At 38.8% G+C, this 23,490-nt stretch overlaps 1 protein-coding gene across 2 annotated transcripts in view; it reads left to right on the top strand.

Annotated features, from left to right (window-relative positions):
- Positions 1–23,490, top strand: part of anos1b (anosmin 1b) — a 79,650-nt gene that overhangs the window by 33,977 nt on the left and 22,183 nt on the right. The window contains exons 3-7 of one of the 2 annotated variants that reach the window (XM_079890226.1): positions 4,590–4,652; positions 8,710–8,917; positions 9,640–9,824; positions 11,707–11,836; positions 18,505–18,701. In XM_079890226.1, coding sequence (XP_079746352.1) covers positions 4,590–4,652; positions 8,710–8,917; positions 9,640–9,824; positions 11,707–11,836; positions 18,505–18,701 — 783 coding nt within the window. The remainder of the gene's footprint in view (positions 1–4,589; positions 4,653–8,709; positions 8,918–9,639; positions 9,825–11,706; positions 11,837–18,504; positions 18,702–23,490) is intronic. The other variant, XM_079890227.1, reaches the window with a different exon arrangement.

The raw sequence follows: 23,490 nt of genomic DNA, 5'->3' as shown, positions 1-23,490 counted from the left end.
TCAGCTGTAAACATTGCCTCGCATTTCCCACACAAGCACCTATGGAACAAAAAATGTATCAGGAATAAATATCTCTCTGTCTCTCGATGAGAAACCGCTAAGTTATATCACGTAACGTTAGCCTGGGCGGATATTAATGAGCATGACAAACGCCTGATCAAAGCTTAGTTTCTGTTATTGTAAGTTCCAATATGTTCTGTCTAACATTAATCCTGGCCTGTCCCTGCTCTCTTGGCAGCCTAGCAGACTCATGATTGTATGGCTGTGGTCCGTCAACAATTTCCTCAGCGTCCGAAATGTCATTGCAATCCATTTTTCCCTGTTGTTTGAATCGACCGCTCTCCCTCGTGCTACGTTACAACTCTCGCCCGTCACGCCCATTTTCAGATGCGGAAGTAAAATTTTCTCACAAAAACGACTCCAGAAGCCACTGTAGTGTATTTATAAGTTTTTTTAAAGAAAATCTAGTTCCTACATTATTTTTCTATACATTGACTTGTTGGGTCTTCTAACCTGCAAGATGCTCTTTAACTGCATATGCTTTCTTGTCTTATACAGCTTTCTCACAATAGGCGATTTTCTGCCATGTCTGTGAGAGTTATCACTGTAACAGGACTGTTAGGAAAATCTCAGTACACTAAAATCCAGCAAGCATCACTTCATTCATCCCCTTTAAAGCACCCCTCATAAGATACTCTCAAAAGTTGACCTTGTAAATGCCTAAATGTGAGATGAACCTGCATTCAGAGGAGTTCACTGTCTCGCTGAGATCTTTTGTAAACAGAAGCAGCAGATGCTTGACTCATTCATCCATCATCATATCCCACAATCGCATGTGTATCATGCCAGAGGGAAATTAGTCAGTGATAACCTGTGTCCCAGCTACTGATCTCCCTGCGCTGACCCCCTGCCGCAGTGTGTGTGTAGTTCACCAAACGCAGGGAGACGCCGGCCCGTAATACAGTCCAGACCTCTGGCTCTCTCCCATCAGCCCCTTCCTCTCAGGAGTGTGCTGTCATATTGATGACTCACAGGCAGAGAGTGTGTGTGTGTGTGTGTATGTTGTGTTGAGGGCGTCAGCATGCAGTCATTAGATGGAGGTCGGACACACAGGAGCTATACTGACCTCAACTGAATAGACAGAAATTTGAAAACACTCTGTCGGGACGTCATAACTTACAATTCATGAATTTACATTCCCATATAATCTTTGATTCATAAAGGTAAACAAATATGGCTTGTTGTCCACATACTGTGTGGAGGGGCTTGAGGAGAAGATTTTTTGCCATTGTTCGACAAACTGACAGTCACATCTAAAATCTCAGTTTGAAAAAGAAGTGTACTTAATTGTATTGAACATGCATTTGTAGTGTACTTCAAATATTAAAAGTATAATTTAAAATACTGTATTTGCAGACAATATAAATGGCCACTCTTTAAGTGCACTTTCATGACTGTTTCTTAAAAGTGCACTTTGTAATAATGTCAAGTGAAAGGGTTTTACTTTAAGATACATTTAAATCGTGTTTTAATTATTTTGTCATGTTTTGAAGATGTACACTTTTATTATGAAGTGTGGACTAACATACTAAAGCACATGCAAAGTACCTGATTATAATTTGAACTGTACAGTGTTATTCAGACCGATGTTTTTTGTTGAAGAATTTATTTTGGTATATTTGATCTTTTTGAGAGTATTAGTATTGGATGAGTTTGGTTGTTTTGCTTTCTGCAGACTGTCTGACTGTAGTGATACGGGCATTGGCTGGACAATTAGAATCACCAGAAGGAAAACAAATCCTATTTATCTTAAGAGATGAAATTTTTTGAACAGAATCCTTGTTTCCATTTGAATCAAAGTCTGTATGAATGACTGATTTAGACTTTGATTATCTTGATAATAAGATTATCTTTGCAGTAAGGTGAAACCAGCCTCACTCCATGTCTCTGTTCTCTCCTATTTTCTGGTTGTTTTCTTCTTTCTTGAACGTGGTCTTGACTTTGAGTTCAGCCAAATGAAAGCTGTCTGTTCAGGTGGGGGATAGATGGGGGCAGATGTCAGAATAATCCATCATGTAACACACAGCAGATGTGTGTGAATGTTCCAGCTCATGAGCGACTGGAGGCCGGGCCAGCAGGGGTTCGACAGGAGCGTCTCAGGGAACGGAGAGCTTACATTAGAGAGGGAAAACACACTTGATCCTGAAACGGAACAAATGTGCTCATCCTTTGTACTGAATGTTTGAATCCTTGTATAATTAAGCATAGAATCCTAAGGCATTGTTCTTCACACAAATCCCATCTTTGGGATTGACCACATTTTGTGCCTAATTAATAAAATTGAATTTGTTTGTGCAGATGGTGCAGTCAATATCCAATATATCTCCATCATTTTCCATTGTAATCACTAAAACATCAGAACAAAGCCATGATAATTACTCTTTTTCACTTATGGACCAATTTGGCTACTACATTTTTAAGTTACCAGCCATTCAGAACTATAATATACATATAATTTGGATTTCATACATTCATTTCTTATTCGAACGAAATCCTGTCATCCCTCTTTCATCCTCATCCTTTTCACCAAAAATGTGTTTTAGATGGACAGATCAATAAAGTACAAAGAATATCAAAAAAATTTAGGATGTTGGAAAATAGCAAAGTCTTGTGGATATTCGGCGCAATATGCTGTATTTAATATATCATGATGACTCACAAGTTGAGTATTTGCGCTAAATCTGCGCAGATTTGGTTTACAAACTTTTTTTCATGTGAAAATTGGAACTGCTCAGTAAAGGCCCCCCATGTACTTCAAGCGAAATCGAACTGATGTGACAAAAATCAGGCCAAAACGTAGTTTGTTTGGAGTTCGTTTCGGGACTTTGAAACAGCTTGCCATAGCGAGCTTTCTGGGAAAGTTTGCTCTGGCTGGTAAACACCTTTGAACTCTCATTGGTCAGTGGTGATGATGTAATATGTAGGTGGGCTTTGGGGCTCCGCCCTTTTTGAGGTGTAAATCTTCTCCGGTTCATTTCTTCTGTTCAGTCCGTCGAGGTCAGATGCGTGTAAAACCATGAACACACTGGAGAGTTTCTTTATAGTAGAAATTGAAGTGTAAATCTAATTGAAAGCAGCACTGACACTGTTAATACTGTAAGTTGATGCTTTTAAACAATCTGTTGTATGAAGTGCTGTATAAATAAACATGACGTGACTTTACTGGAGTGCCGAATTCCAGAGCTCATGCAAACATCCACATCGCTATAAACAGATGCTTTCTGAACTGCTGTTTTCTCACCGCTGTCAGTTTTGTTGTGTTTATTTTGCTATTGAGAGAGCAGCACATATTTACATTTGTATCTAACCGCCGCTGGTGCCGTGACCCGGATAAGACTGAGGGTTAAGGCGTTGAGTGGAACCTAAGCAAGATTGTGAGAACTGTTAAATGGGAGTGAATGGTACCTTAGATTTTGAAGTCCAAAAAAGTACATCCATCTATCATAAAAGTAAACCATACGACTCCAGGCAGTTAATAAAGGCCTTCTGAAGGGAAGTGTAATGTCCATATTTAAAACTAAAATATCCAAAATATTACAAAAATATCCATATTTATAACTTTATAAACTATAATCACTAGCAAGTCTAGTTCCAGTGGAAGAGTGACCTCTGACCCGATGCATGACGCATGACCTCTGACCCGACGCATGACGTAATGACAAACGCGGAAGCGCAGAGGATAGAGCAAAACAAAACACCAGTCACGAATTAGAAGTCTAAAACGACAATTTTTAAAGAGAAATGTGGGAGAAGCTTGAGTTTGTTGTTTGAACCGTGAGAGGCGTCAACTCTCACTTAAACTCTTCCACCGGAACTCGACTCACGTACGGCTGTTACCGGAAGCCAGTGATTATAGTTCATAAAGTTATAAATATGGATATTTTTCTTACAAAAATGCATTACTTTGCTTCAGAAGGCCTTTATTACCCCCCCCCCCCCCCCCCCCCCCCCCCCGGAGCCCTGTGGGGAACTTTTTTGGGCTTTAAAATCTGTGGTACCAATATCCTGAGCCAGGATATTTTTAATATAACTCTGAATGTGTTTGGCTGAAAGAAGAAAGTCATGTGCACCTAGGATGGCTTGAAGGTGACTAAATTATGGGATATTTGTGTTGTTGTTGTTGTTGTTGAACAAACCCTTTAATTCAATATAGTTCACTTTATGGGGAAAGAGTGAGTGAAAATAATTCAATTCAGTTTCAATTCCTGCTTAAAATGTAGGGTTAGGGTAGCAACTTAAAAAAAAAACACAGTGTATGAACGTATTTGAATCTAGCAACATTTAGACAGGGTCAAGTTTAAGACCCAAGACTGCAAGCCATGAAATATTCATCGATCTGTCAATATTTCCAGCAGCTTGTCACATTAGTTTGAAGTCCTGCGGTCTACACAATGCAACACAGTTTGAGCGGCCGCTGTACTGCGACACTGCAACGCTTGTGCTCACATGCAAATGTTTGTGTGTTCTGTCTCTCCATGGATTTAAAACCTATAGACCATACTCAGGTCTGTTTATTTGTTTGTCTGCAGTGCCTACAACCATGCAAGGAATTATGGGAAACAAGACGAGCCCTGTCTCCCAAGACCTGCGAGGTAAGTCTCTCCACAGAAATCCTGCCTTGTGTTAGTGCTGACTGTAGATTGTTACAGCTGTGATGGAAAGGCTACTTGCGTAGGATGTTTCTCTGATTAAAAACCAGGCAAATCAACACAATACCTCTGAGACGAGCGTACGCCTGCATGAGATGAATTAGCACACGGCCGTGGAGTCACGCTCCGCAATCAAAGCATGTGTGAGGTTTTCTGTGCGTCAAGCGAGTCCAAATTGAAGCGGAAACTGAATGACTCTCCGAATTCCACTGTGATTTTATGGCCCTTTCATCCCGTGTCCCCAGAGTTGAGCACAGAGATTACGTTTCCCTCAGCGGAGATCAGCACGTTATTGAAGCGAAGCAGATAAGAGCTGTATTTACGTCCAGACCTTTGTTCTTCACAGCGAGCGCAACAACTGTTAACATCTTGTTGAAATTCAGCGATCATTATCTCAGCAAAGCTTTAATTTAAGCCGTCAGCGTGAAGTGTTTCAACGCTTGAGGTCCGTCAGATGGACGTGCTGTGTGGTTCAGCTGTGCGTAAGACTCGTCGGGTAATAATAAGTACCCAGAATGCTTCACAGCCACTTAGAAACACGCAGTGAAGCCCTTTGTTGTTTTCCCAATTCTGTGATTCACCCAATGGAAGAAATATGTGCCTGATTGAGACTGACAGAAGTGTTGAGTTGAGTAATCTTGGAGATGTTGTGCAGATGAAGTTTCCAGAGTGCCACATGTGTGTTCAGACTCAGAGAGGTGCTGTATGTGTGTGTGTGTGTGTGTGTTTGACTACAGTGAGTCAGTACAAACACACGATGGGACAGAGACCTCATCGGGCATGTTTGGGTGGGTGGCTTTGTCTAACCGCTGCGTCCCACTCGGTGTCTGTCTTTCCTTCACTTTTTGTCACTCCCTGATTTTCCAGCTGCCTCTCATTAGTGGTGTGTGTTAAATCAAGCATCACTGTTACTATTGCTATTAAGGTTAGTGAATTGAACAAACCCTATACAGTGCCTCCAGAATTTAACGCAAAAACAAGCAAACTCGGCCTTATTTGCAGCGGTTTGTATTTTTGTCTTTTTTCAGCATGAAATGTTAACCTGAGTGGGAGGAAGCAATATTAGCTATTCAAAATCAAAAGAGATTCAGGGATTGACTGACATATTAAGCACCGGGATGTTAGCCCTATTCGGACAGGATTAATTTTACAGGGGGAGATGGAGTAATGTGATTTTACCACAGGACGTCTGTAGTAATAATGGCCAATTCTCACGGGATAAGAAATCTCAGTTAAACTAGCAGAAGAGGGAGGGGTAACTCGATTAACACACCGCCGTCACCCTCCTGTCGTCACACTCTAAAAAACACTGGGTTAAAAACAACCCAATTTGGGCGGTTCAACCGAACAGAACACATGTTGGGTTCATTTTACACAGCAAATTGGGTTGTTTATTTAACCCAGCATAATGGGTTGATTTAACCCATTATACTGGGTTGATTTATTTTTTACTATAGTGCTAGCTTTTTTTTAAACTTCATACATGAATTAATGTTTACTGATTAATTTAAATCCTCTAAACTTTTTTAAAAAATACTCCACACCAACACCAAGATCGACCAGTCTCTGTTGTCCCGTTTCCACTGTAACGGCACTCTCCTGAACTGGTCACAAAAAGCCTACGATAAATAACTCAACCCCTGGGTTGTTACTTCTGACCCAGAAGCTGGGTAACACAAAAACTACCCAAACACTGAAAGAAAAATAAATAATTGACCCCAAACACATATAACCTATATTTATATATATAAAAACCAGTTAGATCTTGTCAAACCATGTATTAAGTAAATTCAGATTGGATTGTGTTGGTAATAGGCACTAACCTAATGCTAAAATAAGTTTCGTGCCTCTAACAAGTGCTTTCCACCTTCTTTTAGATCTGAATGGTGTGTGGAAAACACTTGAGTTTTGTCACAGACTCGTCCCACCACGTAGAATGCAACTGAATGCTTTTTCAAGTGTCTCCATACTTAAAAAACCTTGGAAAGCTACTTTTAAACAGGAAATGAGGGAATATTTCCGTACATATTTACAGCGGGTCTATTCACACGGGATTAGCATTACCTGAGGTAATTTTTCCGGACCTTTTTACTGAAGGTAAAAGTCGCCGTAATCGTTACTGACATTGTCCGTGATGATCACTGAGATGCATATTCAGACAGAACTAAAATCTCTGAGAAGCTCTGGTAATAATTACTTGATAACACTTTACAATAACAGGGCATGAATAATCATGTAGTAATACCTGAATTAATAGTTACTTCAACATGAACTCATGATTAGTGAAGATATGAGCTAATCATGAACCAATGAAGAGCATTCCATAACTACGACAGGAGTCATAATGATTCATGCATGAATAACAGCAGCCTTAAACATGTTAGTACATGTTTGATAGTTAATGCATTCATTAACGTTTAGGGGTAAACTAAATCAATCAGGCTCTGTAAGAATAAATGTTAAATATTTTGACTTTGAACACATTTAAACAATTTATTAGTCATTATTTAAACTATTAACATCAGCAGCTTCATCATAAACATTACTGAAAGGCACAGGATTAGTTTGCCATTAATTTCACTGATCCTCCTTATCAAACATAGAAAATACTAAATACACTAATAATTTATCTTAAAAGGTCCTAATCTATTTTCTGATAATCTCTTTCCCATCAAACTAAACCTACTGTGACTTACAACAATTCTTGAGCAATCGGTTTGCAAAAAAATCTAACCAAACAGGAAACATGAACTAAGGTCAGGGAACGTTTGCTGGGATCAGTAGTTCACTCTCCATCCAGACACAGGCCGTGATGAGACTGTACCTCTGTTCTCGGACCACACAACATCACTTAACTGGGCTGAATACTAGTTGTAGTACATGTGTATTTGATTGTAAGTTTATGATAAATCATGAGCTGAAATTGGTAAGTAGTTAACAGTGAATTAATTATGATGTACCCCCTCAAGTAAAGTCATGACATAATGATGCATTAACAAGTCATTAGTTGATGTTAGTGTATGGTTAGTTAATAATGGATTGATTATGATGTGCATCCTCAAGTTAAGTCATGACACAATGATGCACTTACAAATCATAAACTAAAATATGAATAAACATATACAATAAGAGTGTCATCCTTATTCCTTTACACCCATGGTACAAAAAAAAAAAAAAAATTGATGTGTAATACTTTTATTTTTATTTATACAATTAAACATATAGCCCAATCATCATGGAAAGCCCAATCATACCTGTAAAGACACACAATATGGCACGTTTACATGTAAAATAGGGCATAAGATATAAGCTAATGGTAATCGAAGCATATACATTTAAATAACAAAAAATACAGTTAATTATTGTACATAACCTCCTGACAACTCCCAAATACAACATACATGCAAACATGTCTTTAACTATTAATTCTGTTTACCAAAGCAGTCAACATTTATGAGATTAAAATGCCAGCATTACCATAGTGACCACTAATGAGTGTTAAATCATATGTTTAATTCAAATTTAGATTACTTCTTATTTATTCTTACAGAGCCTGATTGATTTAGTTTACCCCTAGACGTTAATGAATGCATTAACCATCAAGCATGTACTAACATGTTCAAGGCTGCTGTTATTCATGCATGAATCATTATGACTCCTAGTTAAGGATCGCTCTTCATTGGTTCATGATTAGCTCATATCTTCACTAATCATGAGTTCATGTTGAAGTAACTATTAATTCAGGTATTAGTACATGATTATTCATGGCCTGTTATTGTAAAGTGTTGCCAATTACTTTACCCCACGTATTCATGTTAAACTAATCCCGTCCAAACACCGTCAGGTTTATATACTGTAGAATTGTTCAGAGTTTAGAGGGTGATATTTAATATTTCCAAATGATCTCTCCAAGTATCCAATTTAATCCAAATGTAATGTATACTGTAATATTTGCTTGTAAAATCTAGTTTTTGATCCTTGTCTCTGTACCGTGGGCCAGAAGCATCACGAGTGTGTGACCAGTGCTGAGTTTGTGCGCTCGCTGCGGGTGCAGAAGCAGGGGGACTGTCCTCCGGCCCAGCGGGCGGCAGGGTTCGCCGCTGCCTGTGTGGAGGGCTGTGCGGTCGACCGAGAGTGCTCCGGCTTCAAGAAGTGCTGCTCCAACGGGTGCGGACACACCTGCCAGTCCCCCGCCAACCTCTACAGAGGTACAACACACTGACGGCTGCGATGGCAATGGGTCATTCACATTAACATTACGTGACTCATTCAGGTCAAAATTGTGGATTGAAATGAATTTGATCTAGAATAAAGACTAGGGCCTCATTTAAGGGATTATCCATCCAAAAATGTCTCCTCTGTCATATTTACTCACCCTCCAAACATGTATGACTTTGTTTCTTGCGTGGAACATGAATATATTTTGAAGAATGTTGGTGACAGTTTCGGTTCCCATTGACTTCCATTGTTTGGGGAAAATCATTGTTCAAAATATCTTCTTTTGTGTTCCTCAGAAGAAAGAAAGTCATACAGGTTTGGAACGACATGAGAGTGAGGGTGATTTGAAACCCTTGGTGACTAAAATTTGTTTTAAAGCTTTTTTATTTTAAAATATTTTAATACAGAAATACAGTTAAAATGTATGAAAGCAACATAAATAGAAAATTACTACTAGATTACAAAGGTCTGGCACATGCATTTAAACTAGATTTTTAAATCATTTCCTTCATTGCAGACATCCTTATTTTTCTCTGACCCAAATTCATTTCACAGCTGTGTCTACTGTTGTTTGTAAAAGGCAAGAATTAAATTCTCAGTAAGGCTTTTTAAATACCGTTGTAATTTTGACCTGATTGGCTGATTTACTGGCCAAACAGTCTTCGCTTGATTCAGAAAAAACAAACACGTTTGCTTTCTTATTTTTGCATAGGAGTCCCTTTGAAGCCAAGGAGAGACATCTCCTTCTCCGAGGACCAGCAGGGCCATCTGAAGGTGACGTGGATGTCCAAGTTTAACGTCTCTGTAGAGCCAGTCCTCTATGTTCTTCAGAGGAGGTGGAATCATGGGATTCACCCCAGCGAGGACGAAGCGTCGGCCTGGCAGACTGTTCTCATGGTAAATGTTCACAGACACAAGGCTGTGATTAAGATTAAGCATCGAGTTTATTCAGAGTAAAGACATGTGGGTTTGGGGTTTGTAGAGGACATCTTAAACCCACTGTTACACATAATTCTTCAAACCTCTGAGTAACATCTTTCAGGGACTCTTCTTAGAGAAATCCTCCTTTCTGTTGGGTTTAACAGATGTGTAATAAAGTGAATGGCCATAACATTCATACTCACTGTTGTGTGTATACTTAGGTAGAACTATTTTATATGATCATATGCTTCATTAGCAATGGGCCTGTGATGTTTAAAGCATTTAGAGAGTATTTATAATATACTGTGCTGTAGAGTTAGACACAGTGCCTCTATGGTTGATCGAAGCCACAGATTCAATCCATCTGTACCTCTCACACACTACTATAACCAAGTATTAGCAAAGACGTTAGATGTACAAAGACGGTGCACTCACATTACTATGAATATGAGTGTTTAATCATAAGTTCATTACTTTACCCTTATGAAAAAGTGTGCTTAACTTTATTGAATGTGCACTTGTTGTTTACTTCAACTCTTAAAAGTATATTTTTTTTAAACTATACTTGCAGATAATATAGTATTAATGAAATTAAAGGCTACTTAAGTGCACTTAATGAGAGACACTTTCATGACTATGATTATTAAGACACTTTTAACAAGTGTAAACGTTTGACTTTGAAATACATTTTAAATCATTGTTTTAATAATCTTTTGTCATGCTTTGAAATACACTTATTTTGATGTGTTGACTAACATACTAAAGCACATGTAAAGTACTTGATTATAATTTTAATAGTAGTGTTATTCAGTATTACATTTACCCCCAGTTTCACAGGCTAAAGCTAGTCTCAGACTGAAATGCATGTTTGAGCTGTCTTTAACTGAAAGCAACTTATCGTAAAATATGTCAGTGCCATTTGTTTTGTCTCAAGATTCACACCAGTAATGTTTTATTCTAAGGCACGTTTATAAAAGCTACTTAAACGTCCTAACTGAGATCCTAATCCTGGCTTAATCTAAACCCTGTCTGTGAAACCAGGCCTTTAAGTTTTTATATTTTAAGTGTACTAAATTTCGACTTCATGATACAAATGTGTAATTACAAATATATTTAAATACATATACAAGTTTCAATGACATTAAAGTATATTTTAGTTTTTCATAATTGCTTGTCAGACAATAGAATTATAAAATGACAAATAAAGATGTGCATAACTCCTTCTTAAATGAGTTTAAAAATCAATCTAAAGTTCAGCTAATTACATTTAACAAAAAAAATGTAAACATATACTGTTTTTGGAGCTTAATTAAAGAAATGTTTTGTTTTTTATGAGGAGGTTTTAAGCTCTGAAATTTGCAGGATGTTTTAATGGTTCAAAGACCAAAAGACAAAGGCAAATTTAGGAAGAAAAAGATTTCTCTTTTGATTTAAAGTATGCTAAAGTGCACTTCTTTTTCACAAAGGTGAAATTTTTCATTTTTTAAACTGAGGGAAAGTCAGATGCTGTACATTGGCATTGAATTGAAAATACCTTGGTGTGTGTGTGTGTAAAATCACACTTAAATGAGTTTCTTCTTCATAAGCGCTAAAGCAGTTCAGAAAAGCCGGTCTCCTCGGGAGATTGAGACTCAGTGGGAGAAACAGGCGGCTCATTGTGCACGTCCCGAGCTCCCGGTGGGATCTGTGATGTAATGGATAGGGACGTTTGCGCTGTGCTTTTCAACAGGCTCTATAGAGAGATCTCCCTGTGCTGGATCAAGCTGTCATTACTGCCACTCTTATCAGCGCACAGCAGTGATGGAGCTCTTCAGGAGCGGATTCGTCTTAATTAAAGTCTCTCTGACCCCTCTTTCAGACCATGGAGGACCGCTGCGTGCTGAAGGACATCCGGCCCCACAGGTGGTACCAGTTTCGAGTCAGTGCGGTCAACAGTCAGGGCACAAGAGGCTTCACCACTCCCAGCAAGCACTTCTTTTCTGTACGAGGTAAAAAAGCTCTTTCAGCAAAACGTTGTTTTCTGATGGAAAAAACTCTTTCTTTGTTTTGGATGATTAATTCAAATAGACTTCCTGTGTTTCAGAGGTGGATATTCTACAGTACACAAACATCCACTTGTAATATCTTTCAAGCTTCACACAACTTGCCTCACATTGTGTTACTACATTGAGTATTTCCTTTAATATAACAGCCATAAATTATTGAAAGGGATATATTACAGACTTGATCATCGTGAAATGGCGAATTAATTCACACAGCGCAATTTACTATAAGCTTCCATTTGTTTACATTAGTTAATGATATACATTAACATGAACTAGCAATGAAAAATACTTCTAAAACATTTTTGAGTACTGAGAAAGCATACTTTTATTTGGAGTGGTGAAAATCCAGTTTTTAATGTAGTTTATGTGTCTATGTGGTGTTTTTAATGTGCTTTAAGACAAAGCATGTGTAAATTCATAAGTCGACACCATTGCTGAGTATTTCCTCCTTAAAACTGCAGTGAACCAAAGACAGTCTCAAAAACACGCTTTGAAATCGCTGGTGTTTCTGACGTCACAAACTACCTTGTAACCAATCAGATCAACGTGTGATCGTCAACCAGTGGATCTCTGAGCTGAGTGAGTGAGTGGAGGCGGGGCTCATAGAACGCGCATACTAAATGAGGCAAGGGTGTCGAGTTACATTCAAGATATTTTAAGGATTTTTTAAAATATGGGTGATCAAAGATGAGTTTTAAGGAATAAAATGATTGACTACAGAGGGACTTTATGAGGACTATGTGGACGTATGATATGAGGCTTGTTTGGTTTTGATTTAATCCCTTTAATCTGAACTGTTTGGCACTATTATCATCCCTCCCATATGTTTGGCTGCTTGGATCTATTACTCCTCAAAGTAAATAGTTTCTGAAGTAATTTTAAGCTATATTTATTTTGTGCAGAATAAAACATGTGACAGATGGTAAACTATGGCTTAGGGGCTGGTGGACAGTTTCCAGCTTTGGGTTTGGACCCTGAGTTTGGATTTGGGTTGGAAAATCCATCTTGGATCAAGATTGAAGATATGATCAATATTATCTCAGAGCAGCAATCTGATGTGGCAAGCGTTTTTATGCATGTATGAACCCATACAGATGAGTCCAGCATCTGCATATGAATTTATCGCATAGTTTCTTCTAGGGATGCACTGATACCGTACTATTGACATGTCTATGTACTAACTGAAAATACACTGTAAATGTAGTTATTTCATGCTTCCATCAAGCTCAAGCTTAGTACACTACAAATTCATTTGAACATCCGAACTCTCTAGAGTCACACTGTTGGGAATCTGTGTTGAAGATGTGGCACATGTGTCAGAAGGAAACCTTTAGAGTCTAGAAACGGCTAAAGACACAAGTCTCATCATGTATTTCAAATCTGAGAATGATAAATTTATTTTTAGATGATGCTGTGTACATTTTTTTAGATGTGACTTTTTGTGCAAATCAAAGAAAATGTGAGGTATCAAGTGAATCTAGTTTGGCTGAATGGCTGAATTTCCAAACACAACTTCTGCCGACAGCGCAAATGTAACAACGAGCGATTTGCAAATAAAACAAAATAATTTGTTAAATATTTAGGTACTACTTCAGTAATTTATTTTTGTTGTTTCTATAGCACTTTTCACAATTTTGCATGGTTGCAAAGCAGCTTTACATATAAATAGAATTTATTTTTACTGATTATTTCTTAATCAGCTTGAAGTTTAACACACTTTTATGTTCTATACATTTATTTTCACGCTCTGCTTACTTCGCTTATATTAAGACTTTTCTGGACTTTAAATCCATTTCTGTCATGACCACTATCGTCAAATACGATTGACAATTAGCTTACAGTTTGGATTGGCGGTATGGTTCTGTTCTGGGCGAGAACTCCCTGCGCATCCATGAGGCCTAGCATGGATAAGAGCAGCAATAACCCCCTCAGGGCAACAGAACCAACATGAATGTGTTGCAGATATCATTAATTCAAGATTTTAAAGTACAACATAATTCGAGAATTTATTCTGATTCAAGGGCACTCAGAAAGCCAGATCCTGACTGACGACAGGTGGAGCTGGGGATGGAGGAGGGTAATTCGCTCCTGAGAAACGCGTCGTATTCCTATAGGTAGACGTGGATCAGCTGAGAGTCACTGATGAGAGCTTGACTAACGTGACCTGCCAGAACTGACGCTACGCTTGATATAATTTGTGCTGTCATTGATAGAAAAATCTGTTTGCTTAAAGTAGTACTTGTAACAGTAAGGAAGGAACACAAAGTAACCCCAGTTTTGTGTGATGCAAATCTGGCTGGTAAAACGAGTGCGCTTGTGTGGCAGCGACCCGTGTTCGATTCCAGTCCATAGTGGCTCCTACATTCAGTGTACAAATATCTGTTCCCAGTGTCTCACTGATGTTCTCTGGATAATAAGTTAGTGGTATACTGTCTGTAAAAGACAAATTCTTAAGCAGTGCCATTATTTATAAAGATTACTTTATTGTAGCCTATTTGAAGCACACTATAATGATGCCATCAAGTTTACTTGAAATGCCATTGCAATGTGTTTTAAAATCACTAAAAGTTTATTATCAGTATAATATTAATGTATGTTTACACTCTTGCAGTGTAATTGAATTGCAATTGTAGTGTCACCAAAAACACATTGGAGTGAATTCTGCATTTCAAAACTTAAATACAAGAGTATATTTAAGTATACTTGGAATAGTTCCACTTTAGCACAAACAAGTATATTAAATACAACTTTAGGTGAACTGCTTTTGGACAACTAAAATGCATTTAGCACAAAATTAGTTGTTCCAATTTAACAGACTTTAAGTATACCAGTTTATAGTGTGCCACAAATACGTTTAGTTGTACTATTTTCTCACTAGGGCAGCCATTCAGAATTGAGTTTACACTCCACTAAAGGCTTTGTGTCTGTGACACAGTGCAGAGAATGTGCAAATCCCCGAAGGACGAAGCCGAGACCGCAGCAGTCCTGCATCACCTCTGGTAAACCACTCTGCCATAAACCCCAGAATCCTCCCAGTGAGGGTTTGCAGACGCACGCGCACCCACGCACAGAGACAACACCTCCTCGCCCGGGATCTGGCCAGTGCTCAGCATGTCAGATGTGAAACATGTTTCTAATAGTATGAAATAAGCTTTTCCATGGATGCTGAAAACATCCTTCTGGACAAGCTGAGATCAAACTCGGCAACAGATTCAAACCTGGGCTTTCGGGTTTGAACAGAGATGTTTTTTTGGTACCAGTTTGTTTAATTTCATATCTGTAATACTCTCTGATCTGAATGATACGGGCCATATCATTGGAGACCTCACCGGTGCTTGCGTTGGCATGTTTCGAGCGCAACACCACGGCCAAGATATAATTACACACAGACTGAGGCAACACTCGACCCGCTGCCAACAACGACTGGAATCAAACCTTCTGCTATTTTGAAAGATTACAAACTCTTGGAGAGCGTGTGCTAAACTGAGCAAGAGTAAAACCAGTGTGAGAAATGTCTGACATCTTCCACTGATGCCCTGGGAGTGTCATCCAAGCTGTTTCTCAATGCCCGTTCTGCCTCACGTCAAGACAGTCAACATGCGCTAGCTCAAAGTGGAACGGACGTTAGCGTGCTCCAACACTGAAGCAATATCTCGTATATTATCTCCACAACCCATTGACACATAAACACGAGATTTGCACAGAACATGCCGGAGAGAACTTGGAAAGAACTCTCTACCACATGGATTTGGTTCATCCTACTTTAAGCCTGGAGGACGTGAAGTCCGAGGGTTGGGAGGGGTCGGATTGCGAATGCTTGAGGTCAGAGGTCGTGCGCGTGGCTGCCGTTGCTGGAGGGAAACCTGCAGATGAAGGATCCTGCGTGACTTAATGACTCTGTGAGGAGAACAAATACAAAGTGTTGCTGCCCCCCAGTCTGAAATGAATCCGACATCAATGGGATCCGCAGACCAAACACGGTGTGTTCTGACGCGCCCCACAGGCACGACATTAGCATGTGCGCTAACCTGACATATCAAAGCAGCTTTCCTCTGTCATGGCTAATGCAAATGAAAGCACATTGATTGGCCTCCGAGGTAAAGCAGCTGGCCTTTTACTTTAATGGGAAACAGAGTGTGTGCTGTGTGTCTTTGAAACCCAATGCAAAGCATTATTTTTGTTCGATCAAGCATCACTATTAATATTGCTAATGCCTAATGTTAGTGACTAATTCCACATGCTACAATCATGAATAATGGATAAATAGTGTGGCTTGTCGAAAGAAGTTGACTGGATATATGTTTTTTGGCCAATGATAAAATGTAAGTAAGAACAATTGTGCACTTGTAGTGTACTTCGAATCTTAAAAGTAGATATTTTAGAACATTGTAAATTGCAGATAATATAATATTAAAGGGTTAGTGATATTAAATGAATTTTTTTGTCATTATTTATTACCTGTAAGACCTTTGTTCATCTTTGAAACTCAAATGAAGATCTTTTTGATGAAATCTGAGAGCTGTCTGTCCCTCAGTAAACATAATTTACCATTGTATTTACACAATATAAATCTTTAACAACGCCTGCTCTCGAGTCAACACTACACGCATGCGTCGTGATGCTCTCGTGAACGCACTTTGGAGATTATTGTTTTGTAAATAAAAAGGTAAATTATGTTTTTTTTTGCTTTTTGCACAAACGAAGCACTCACGTCCCTTCATAAAATTGAGGTTAAACCAACACATGGATGACTTTAATGATGTCTTTACTGCCTTTCTGGAGCTTGAAAGTGGTGGTTGCGTAGACTGTCAATGGAGGGACAGAAAGCTCTCAGATTTCATTAAAGATGTCTTCATTTGTGTTCCTGAAGATGAACGAAACTCAAACAGGTTTGGAAAGACTTGAGAGTGAGTATTTAATGACAGAATTTTCATTTTTGGGTGAACTAACCCTTGAATGAAACAAAAGGCCTCTTAAATATACTTAAAGAGAGTACACTTTCACGACTGTTTCTTTAAACACTTAAGTTCACTTTTTAAGTGCACTTTGTAATAATGTCAAACTGAACGTTTTACTTTAAAATACATTTTAAATATTCATGATTAATAATATTTTGTCATGCTTTAAAGAAGCACACTTATTTTGAGGTTTTGACTAACATACATGTCAAGTACTTTTTTAACTTTTTTAAACTATTTTATCTGTAGTGTGTTTTTCGATACTGCTTTTGGAGTTAATATATTTTAGATGTGCTAAATTGCAACTTCATCATTACAAATGTGTAATTATATTTAAAAGTATGCTAAAGAGTACTTCTTATTCACAGGAGATTGTAGCGAGGCCGAGGCACACAGATTTAAATGATCAACAAACTTACACGATCATGAGTGAACGTTTCTGCGTCTATAGTCATAACTGTTTTTAAGGTTATGGTGGGTGTGCTTACAGTAAAATGAGGCGCAGACTGAATGTTATGTCTACACTCTTGTTCTGTCTGGATTACTCGCACATCACTGGCGGTGGTCATGTGTGTCTTGTCCAGCAGTGGCAGTGGACATCCGTCATTAGCACACTTACACACACTCGCTTCTCGACTCGTGTCTGGAACGCCTCTCTGTGCCACATCAACAGAAACATCTCACCTCTATAGGAACCGAGAGGCGGTTCACAGGCGTAATGGTTTTTTTACTGAGCTAATGATATAATCTAAGGCCTAACCCTACCTCTAAACACAAAACTTATAGAAAACGTTCTGCCTTTTTATATTTTCCACACAAAAAACATCATATGTTTTATAAGCAGTTTTCCTAGTGGGGCTCGAACAAATGTCCTCTCAATTTCAAAAATGTCGGGTTTTACTATCTTTGTGTTGATATTTGGATCTCACAATGTAGGTTAAACAAGAACACACACTCACACACACTTCTTTATCCCTGCTGAGCACTACGGTGGCTTATGAAAACACTCCACATGGAGCCAAGAAACACTAGACAACAATTGTTTGATCTTTTCTTATTTCAAGAATGCCAGCTCTCCGCTGCAGACGAACTGACTGGAAAGCTTCACGATAGAAGAGTTTACTTTGGGGTACAATCTGGACTTGTAAAACCTCTGATCTGGGTGTTATTATATTTATCCTAAGTTTCTCGTATTTCTGTCTGTATCTATGTTTTGTTTTAATGTATCTATTCATTTTTTAAGTAATTTGTTTTGATTGCAATTTTATTACACGGATCAGTGGCCTGGACCTGGGTTTACGGTGAAGAAACCTTTGTATGTGATACTATCCATGAAAAATCAACACACAAAAAAAAGATATCCCAAAAAAAGAATGCCAGCTCTCTTAATAAGTGTGTGTGGAGCTGCATTTACTGGATCATAAGCTGTTAGTGTGTAAAAAAATCCATGGAAAAATCACATCCCTGAAAATGTTACATGAGCAATAAAGTTGCCCATCAATTGTTTGTCCTGCTGAAGTTATTCTCCTGTCTGATGTTTCTTGTGGTTCAATGTGGTTCTCTCCAGGTCATGTTGGGCGAACACAAACAAACTGACGCGAGTGTGATGAAAAGCAGTGGTTTGACAGAAGCACCTTCCCTTCTCTGTTTCAGATCCGTTTCCCCCAGAGACCCCACAGAATGCCAGAGCAGGGAACCAGACGGTTCGCCCCGACGGCACGGTGAGTGTCCTGGTCCTGTGGGAGGCCCCCAGCGAGAGCGACCTAGGGGTCCACCATTACAAGGTGACCTGGATCCCTCGAGGAACACCCCCACACAGCCAGAGCCGGGCCGGACGGGTCACAGATGGGGTAAGCCCTCCTGAGCTCAGCCCTTTGTCTCACCCCTCTGCTGGCATATTCGCTCAAATACTGTGCATACTTTTATATCTCTGCTAAATTGTGAACCTGTAGGGGGTTGCGTTCAGTGTTTAAATATGTGGAAAGTTCATTTCAGAAGAATGAATAAGAAAATTAAGCCAGACCAAGGCTGTGGACAGAGGCCAAAGCTTGTTGAGGCTGTCGAGGTTAGAGCACAATTCTTACCTTTCCCTCATAAAGTTGAACCTGAACCCTCAGAGAGGGGAGAGATTTCCCCAAGTTGTTTTTCTTGGTTTCAGTCTTGGAATGTCAGACCCAGGAAGTGCTAAATCTGCAACTGAGTTTGAGGATTTAAACGTGTGTTTTCACTGGTCAGCCTCACAGGTGTTGGACTCATGTGCCCCACCTGTGATGTAGTAAAGTGCTAGAGCCAGTTTAAGTCGGTTCCCCACAACGACCGCAAAACAAAGACGCAGCTGGCCTAGTGATCAGCATATTTTATTGTAGTCCAAGCGCTCTCCTGAAAGCCACAGCTCTCAAATGGTTTTGATTAGGTAATTTGTTTTTACAATGCAATAACCTCTATGTCTGAGAAAGCAATCTATTTTATTGAACAGTAGCCTATAAAGACCTATTTCAGCTGACAGATTTTTGCTCTCAGAATGTATTTCTGCAAGCGTTTAAGAGTTATTGAGAGTAATAGCAAATATCAGATCATTTTCAAACTGCCTGGAATTAAGAATCTGTTAAGTCCAAAAAACACAACTTAGTTGAAACTAAATGCACAGTGGCCCTATATGTCTGTTATTTTAGAATGTATGAATGACAAAAGTATGGCTCATTTAATAGCACTATTTGTCTCTCATATGCACAGAAACTTCTCCATTTGTACTCTTTATTTGACAGATTACAGTTATAGATGAAGATAGCATGATGACTTATTCAATGTGACTTCCTGCACAAAATCATTGTACATTTTTAATGGTTTAGCAAGGTTGCTCTTTATAACAAATATATCTCACATTATTGTACATGTTCTCTGTGATGTAGATGCCAGTCAAAAAACCCAAAATGAAACTGAGGTATGGTGACCAGTTCTTAAACATGAATCCTGCACTGAGGAGGCCAGCTGGGCCACACATGTTTTCAAATAAACATAGAGGTCTCGCTGTGATGGTCACGAGTGAGCAGGTTGGATGGAGGCTGGAAACGTGTTCCACCACAGAAGAACATACCGTATGATGGTTCGAGTAAGCAACTTTGTACCTTGTAGTAATGCTACCACCAGGCACTACTCACTGATGGCAGAGGATGGGCGGAACGCCACTGTCGGAGACTACAGGTAGCCAGAGGGCTAAAATAGTGGAGTGAAAGAGGTGTAATGTTGCCCATTGCAGTGTTCTGGAATCTGGATTATCTTCAGATGCTTATTTGCACTAAGTGAAAGGAGTATTCAAGTTGTCAAGTTTAGTGGGTCATCAAACACTAACCCTGGGTTCTTGGCTAAACTGGCTGATTTTAGTGATATTGAGTCCATCTGTACCGTGTATTTGTTGTTGGGCTGGCAAGGAATCTCCTCATGATTGAATTATATCAACATAGATTTATACAGCCCAAGATGTCTGAAATAGCTGCAAGAGATACAAGAGATATGCCGCAAATGGAGAAGTGTAGGGGGCCAAGGACTGAACCTTGAGGCACTCCAATGGTTAGTTGGTGTGGTTAGCTGGCGATCCCTTAAAACCTTGAAGGACGTAAGCCAGCAAAGTGCAGTGTTTGTAATGACCAGGAATTAGAGAGGATAGACAGAAGGATTTAGTGATTTACACTGTCAAAGACAGCAGGACAGATGATCTGGAGGCAACTCTCAGTCACAGTTTCACAGACGGACAGCAGGACAGTCCCTGAATGTCAGCTTTTGAAGCCAAATTGGTTGTCATTCAGCAGGTTGTTCTGTGAAAGTCAAGTCAAGTCACCTTTATTTATATAGCGCTTTTTACAATACAGATTGTTTCAAAGCAGCTTCACAGTGATAATATGAAAATAATACAACAAAGTTTGTTTCTAGAGCAAAATTGCGTCATCGTCCACCTGAAGTAAGGCAGATCAATAATATTCTTGAATATTTAATGTCCCCAACTAAGCAAGCCAAAAGCCAAGGCATCAGTGGCAAGGAACCCAAACTCCATCAGTGACAGAATGGAGAAATAAACCTTGGGAGAACCCAGACTCAGTCGCTCAGTTCTCCTCTGGCCAACGAGCGAACAGTGTATGATTATGATTCAGGCAGCATTACAGGTCAGAGGTCAGATTGGATCAGAACATTCAGAATATTATCAAGTTCATCTGGTTGGAAGTCGGAGTCATCACGCCGGTATGGAGACGGGTTTGTTGAGGATCAGTGGCGATGGCTGTCATGTCGATGAGGTTGTTGGTAAAGTCCCTCCTAGGATGTTGATGGCATAGACTTTTTCAAATCTGGTTGACCTAACTAATGCAGCATAATCATGTGTTTAGGTGATGAATTAGGTGTACACTTGGGTAAAGGACAGGCCTGTAGTCTAGACTTAAACTGACAGAGTGCCTCTGAATCCTGAACAATGCTGGGAAGGCTATTATAGAGATTCAGAGCCAAATATGAAATAGATCTACCTCCTGCAGTGAATTTTGATATTCTTGGTGTTATTAAATGACCAGAATGAACTTGATGGACTATAGTGTGATTTGAGCTCAGTGAGGTACTAAGGAGCCGGACCATTCGAAACTTTATAAGTAACTAGCAGAATTTTAAAATGTTTATGAATGTTGTGACAGTAAAATTGACTGATATGATATTTCTTTGTTTTAGTAAGCACTCTAGCTGCTGCAAGCGTAACTACCTGAAGTGTATTTAATAACCCTGCTGGAAATCCACCCAGAGTGCATTACAGTAATCTAGTCTTGAGGTCATGAATGCATGAAATAGCTTTTCAGCTTTAGAATTCAAAAGCATATGCCATAACTTATAAATATTTATATGGTGGAAGAATGCTGTTCTACAACTGTTCTGCTGTTCTGGAAAAGTGACTAAACAATAGAGTGCTACTCCACTTTTATGTAAGTTTGTGTTCTTTTAATTCAATTAAAATTTTACATCACGCTGTGACGTACCAATATTCTGTTCCTCACATGTCTTTGTGTGATATGAATTTGCATGTCCAGAGTTCACTAATTCGAACTTTGGAACACAACGAAATACAATTATCACTTGAGCTGAGTATCACTGACATAACAATGAAAACTAATTCCATGTTTACTGATAATATCTCCAAAAGGGAGCATATAGAAGGAGAAAAGCAGAGGACCTAACACTGAGCCCTGTGGCACTCCATATTTAACTTGTGATTGATATAACATTTCTTCATTAACTTAAACAAAGTGGTAACAGTCAAATAAACATGACTTAAATCATGCCAATTCCAGTTTGCTATACAAACCAAATTCTAAAGCCTATCCAAGAGAATGCCATGATCTATGGTGTCAAAGGCAGCACTAAGATCCAATGGTATTAGAATTAAGATGCATGTGCGGGAAGATAAAACATTTCATTTGTATCTGTTATAGGTGCAGTCTCTGGACTGTGTAGGGCCTAAATCTTGAAATTTAAAAACAAAAATGCTGGGAGCACACTTACTACTTATTTATTCTGGAATGTTTGACATGAGTTGGAGATTTGAGATAAGTCTGTAATTAACTAATTCTCCTGGATTAAGCTATAGTTTCTTGATTAAGAGGTTTGATAACCTCCAGCTTAAAAGTTTTTGTGACATGACTTAAAGATAGCGATGAATTAATAATTTATGTGTGATTCAATAACAATGTGTGTTTATGTGTGTTCTCACTCACTTTCCTGACAAACTGCAAGCAGAGAGAATGAATTGAACTCAGGTTTGGACCAGGCAACATTGGTACTAAAGTCTGCCAGACAGTTGAAGAGCACTGGTATAGGGTCTAACATGCATACATTGCACGCTATTACCATTAAAATTCTTATTTCAACTGGACAAAATATAATTAGAGAGGGATATATGTCACTAAAAAGATCTAGGAGAAATAATTTTGCAGATTTAAACAAGTGCCTGTCTGGTGTGGTGCCTTCTGCAAAACTCAATTTTGCATGTCTTAAGGTGTGGTGAAATTTCATGGGCAAGAAAAGGTCTATTGTCTAATGTGTATAGTGTAGCGATGTATAAAGCACAGCTTACACAAAAGTCACTTTTACATTAGGGATGCACCGATATGAAAATCATGGCCGATAACTGATAAATGATACATTGGCCGATAAATCTTAAACCCAATTTTTTATATAATTTTTGAGAGCCTGATTACAAAAACAAAAGTCTCACCATTAAAATCCATGTCTTAAGCACACAATTATAATGATGTTCTCATCTATATGACACTCTTGCGATGTACATGTTGCACTTAACCATATTTTCCTTTTTTGAAGTGATTCCAATCATATTTCAAGCAATTCAAAACCATCATGTTGAACAGTGCGCATCTGAAGCGTGTCAGCTGCAGGAAATAATCCATTATTTATCGGCTTTAATATATCGGCCAAATTTTCTTATTAGGCCGATAACGATAACATTAAAAATGAACATAAATCGGCCGATACAGATATAGTGGCCGATATATCGTGCATCCTTTTTTTAAACCAAGTAGCTTTCTGTTGCGTGGAGAATCCGTGCAACTAACTTAAGCCTGTTGCAAAATCTGCATTGGGAAATCTTTCACA

Source organism: Squalius cephalus (assembly GCF_949319135.1).
Source record: "Squalius cephalus genome assembly, chromosome: 13".
Taxonomy (NCBI): domain Eukaryota; kingdom Metazoa; phylum Chordata; class Actinopteri; order Cypriniformes; family Leuciscidae; genus Squalius; species Squalius cephalus.
The sequence above is the reverse complement of the archived record's forward strand: the minus strand, read 5'-3'. Positions and strand labels throughout refer to the sequence as shown.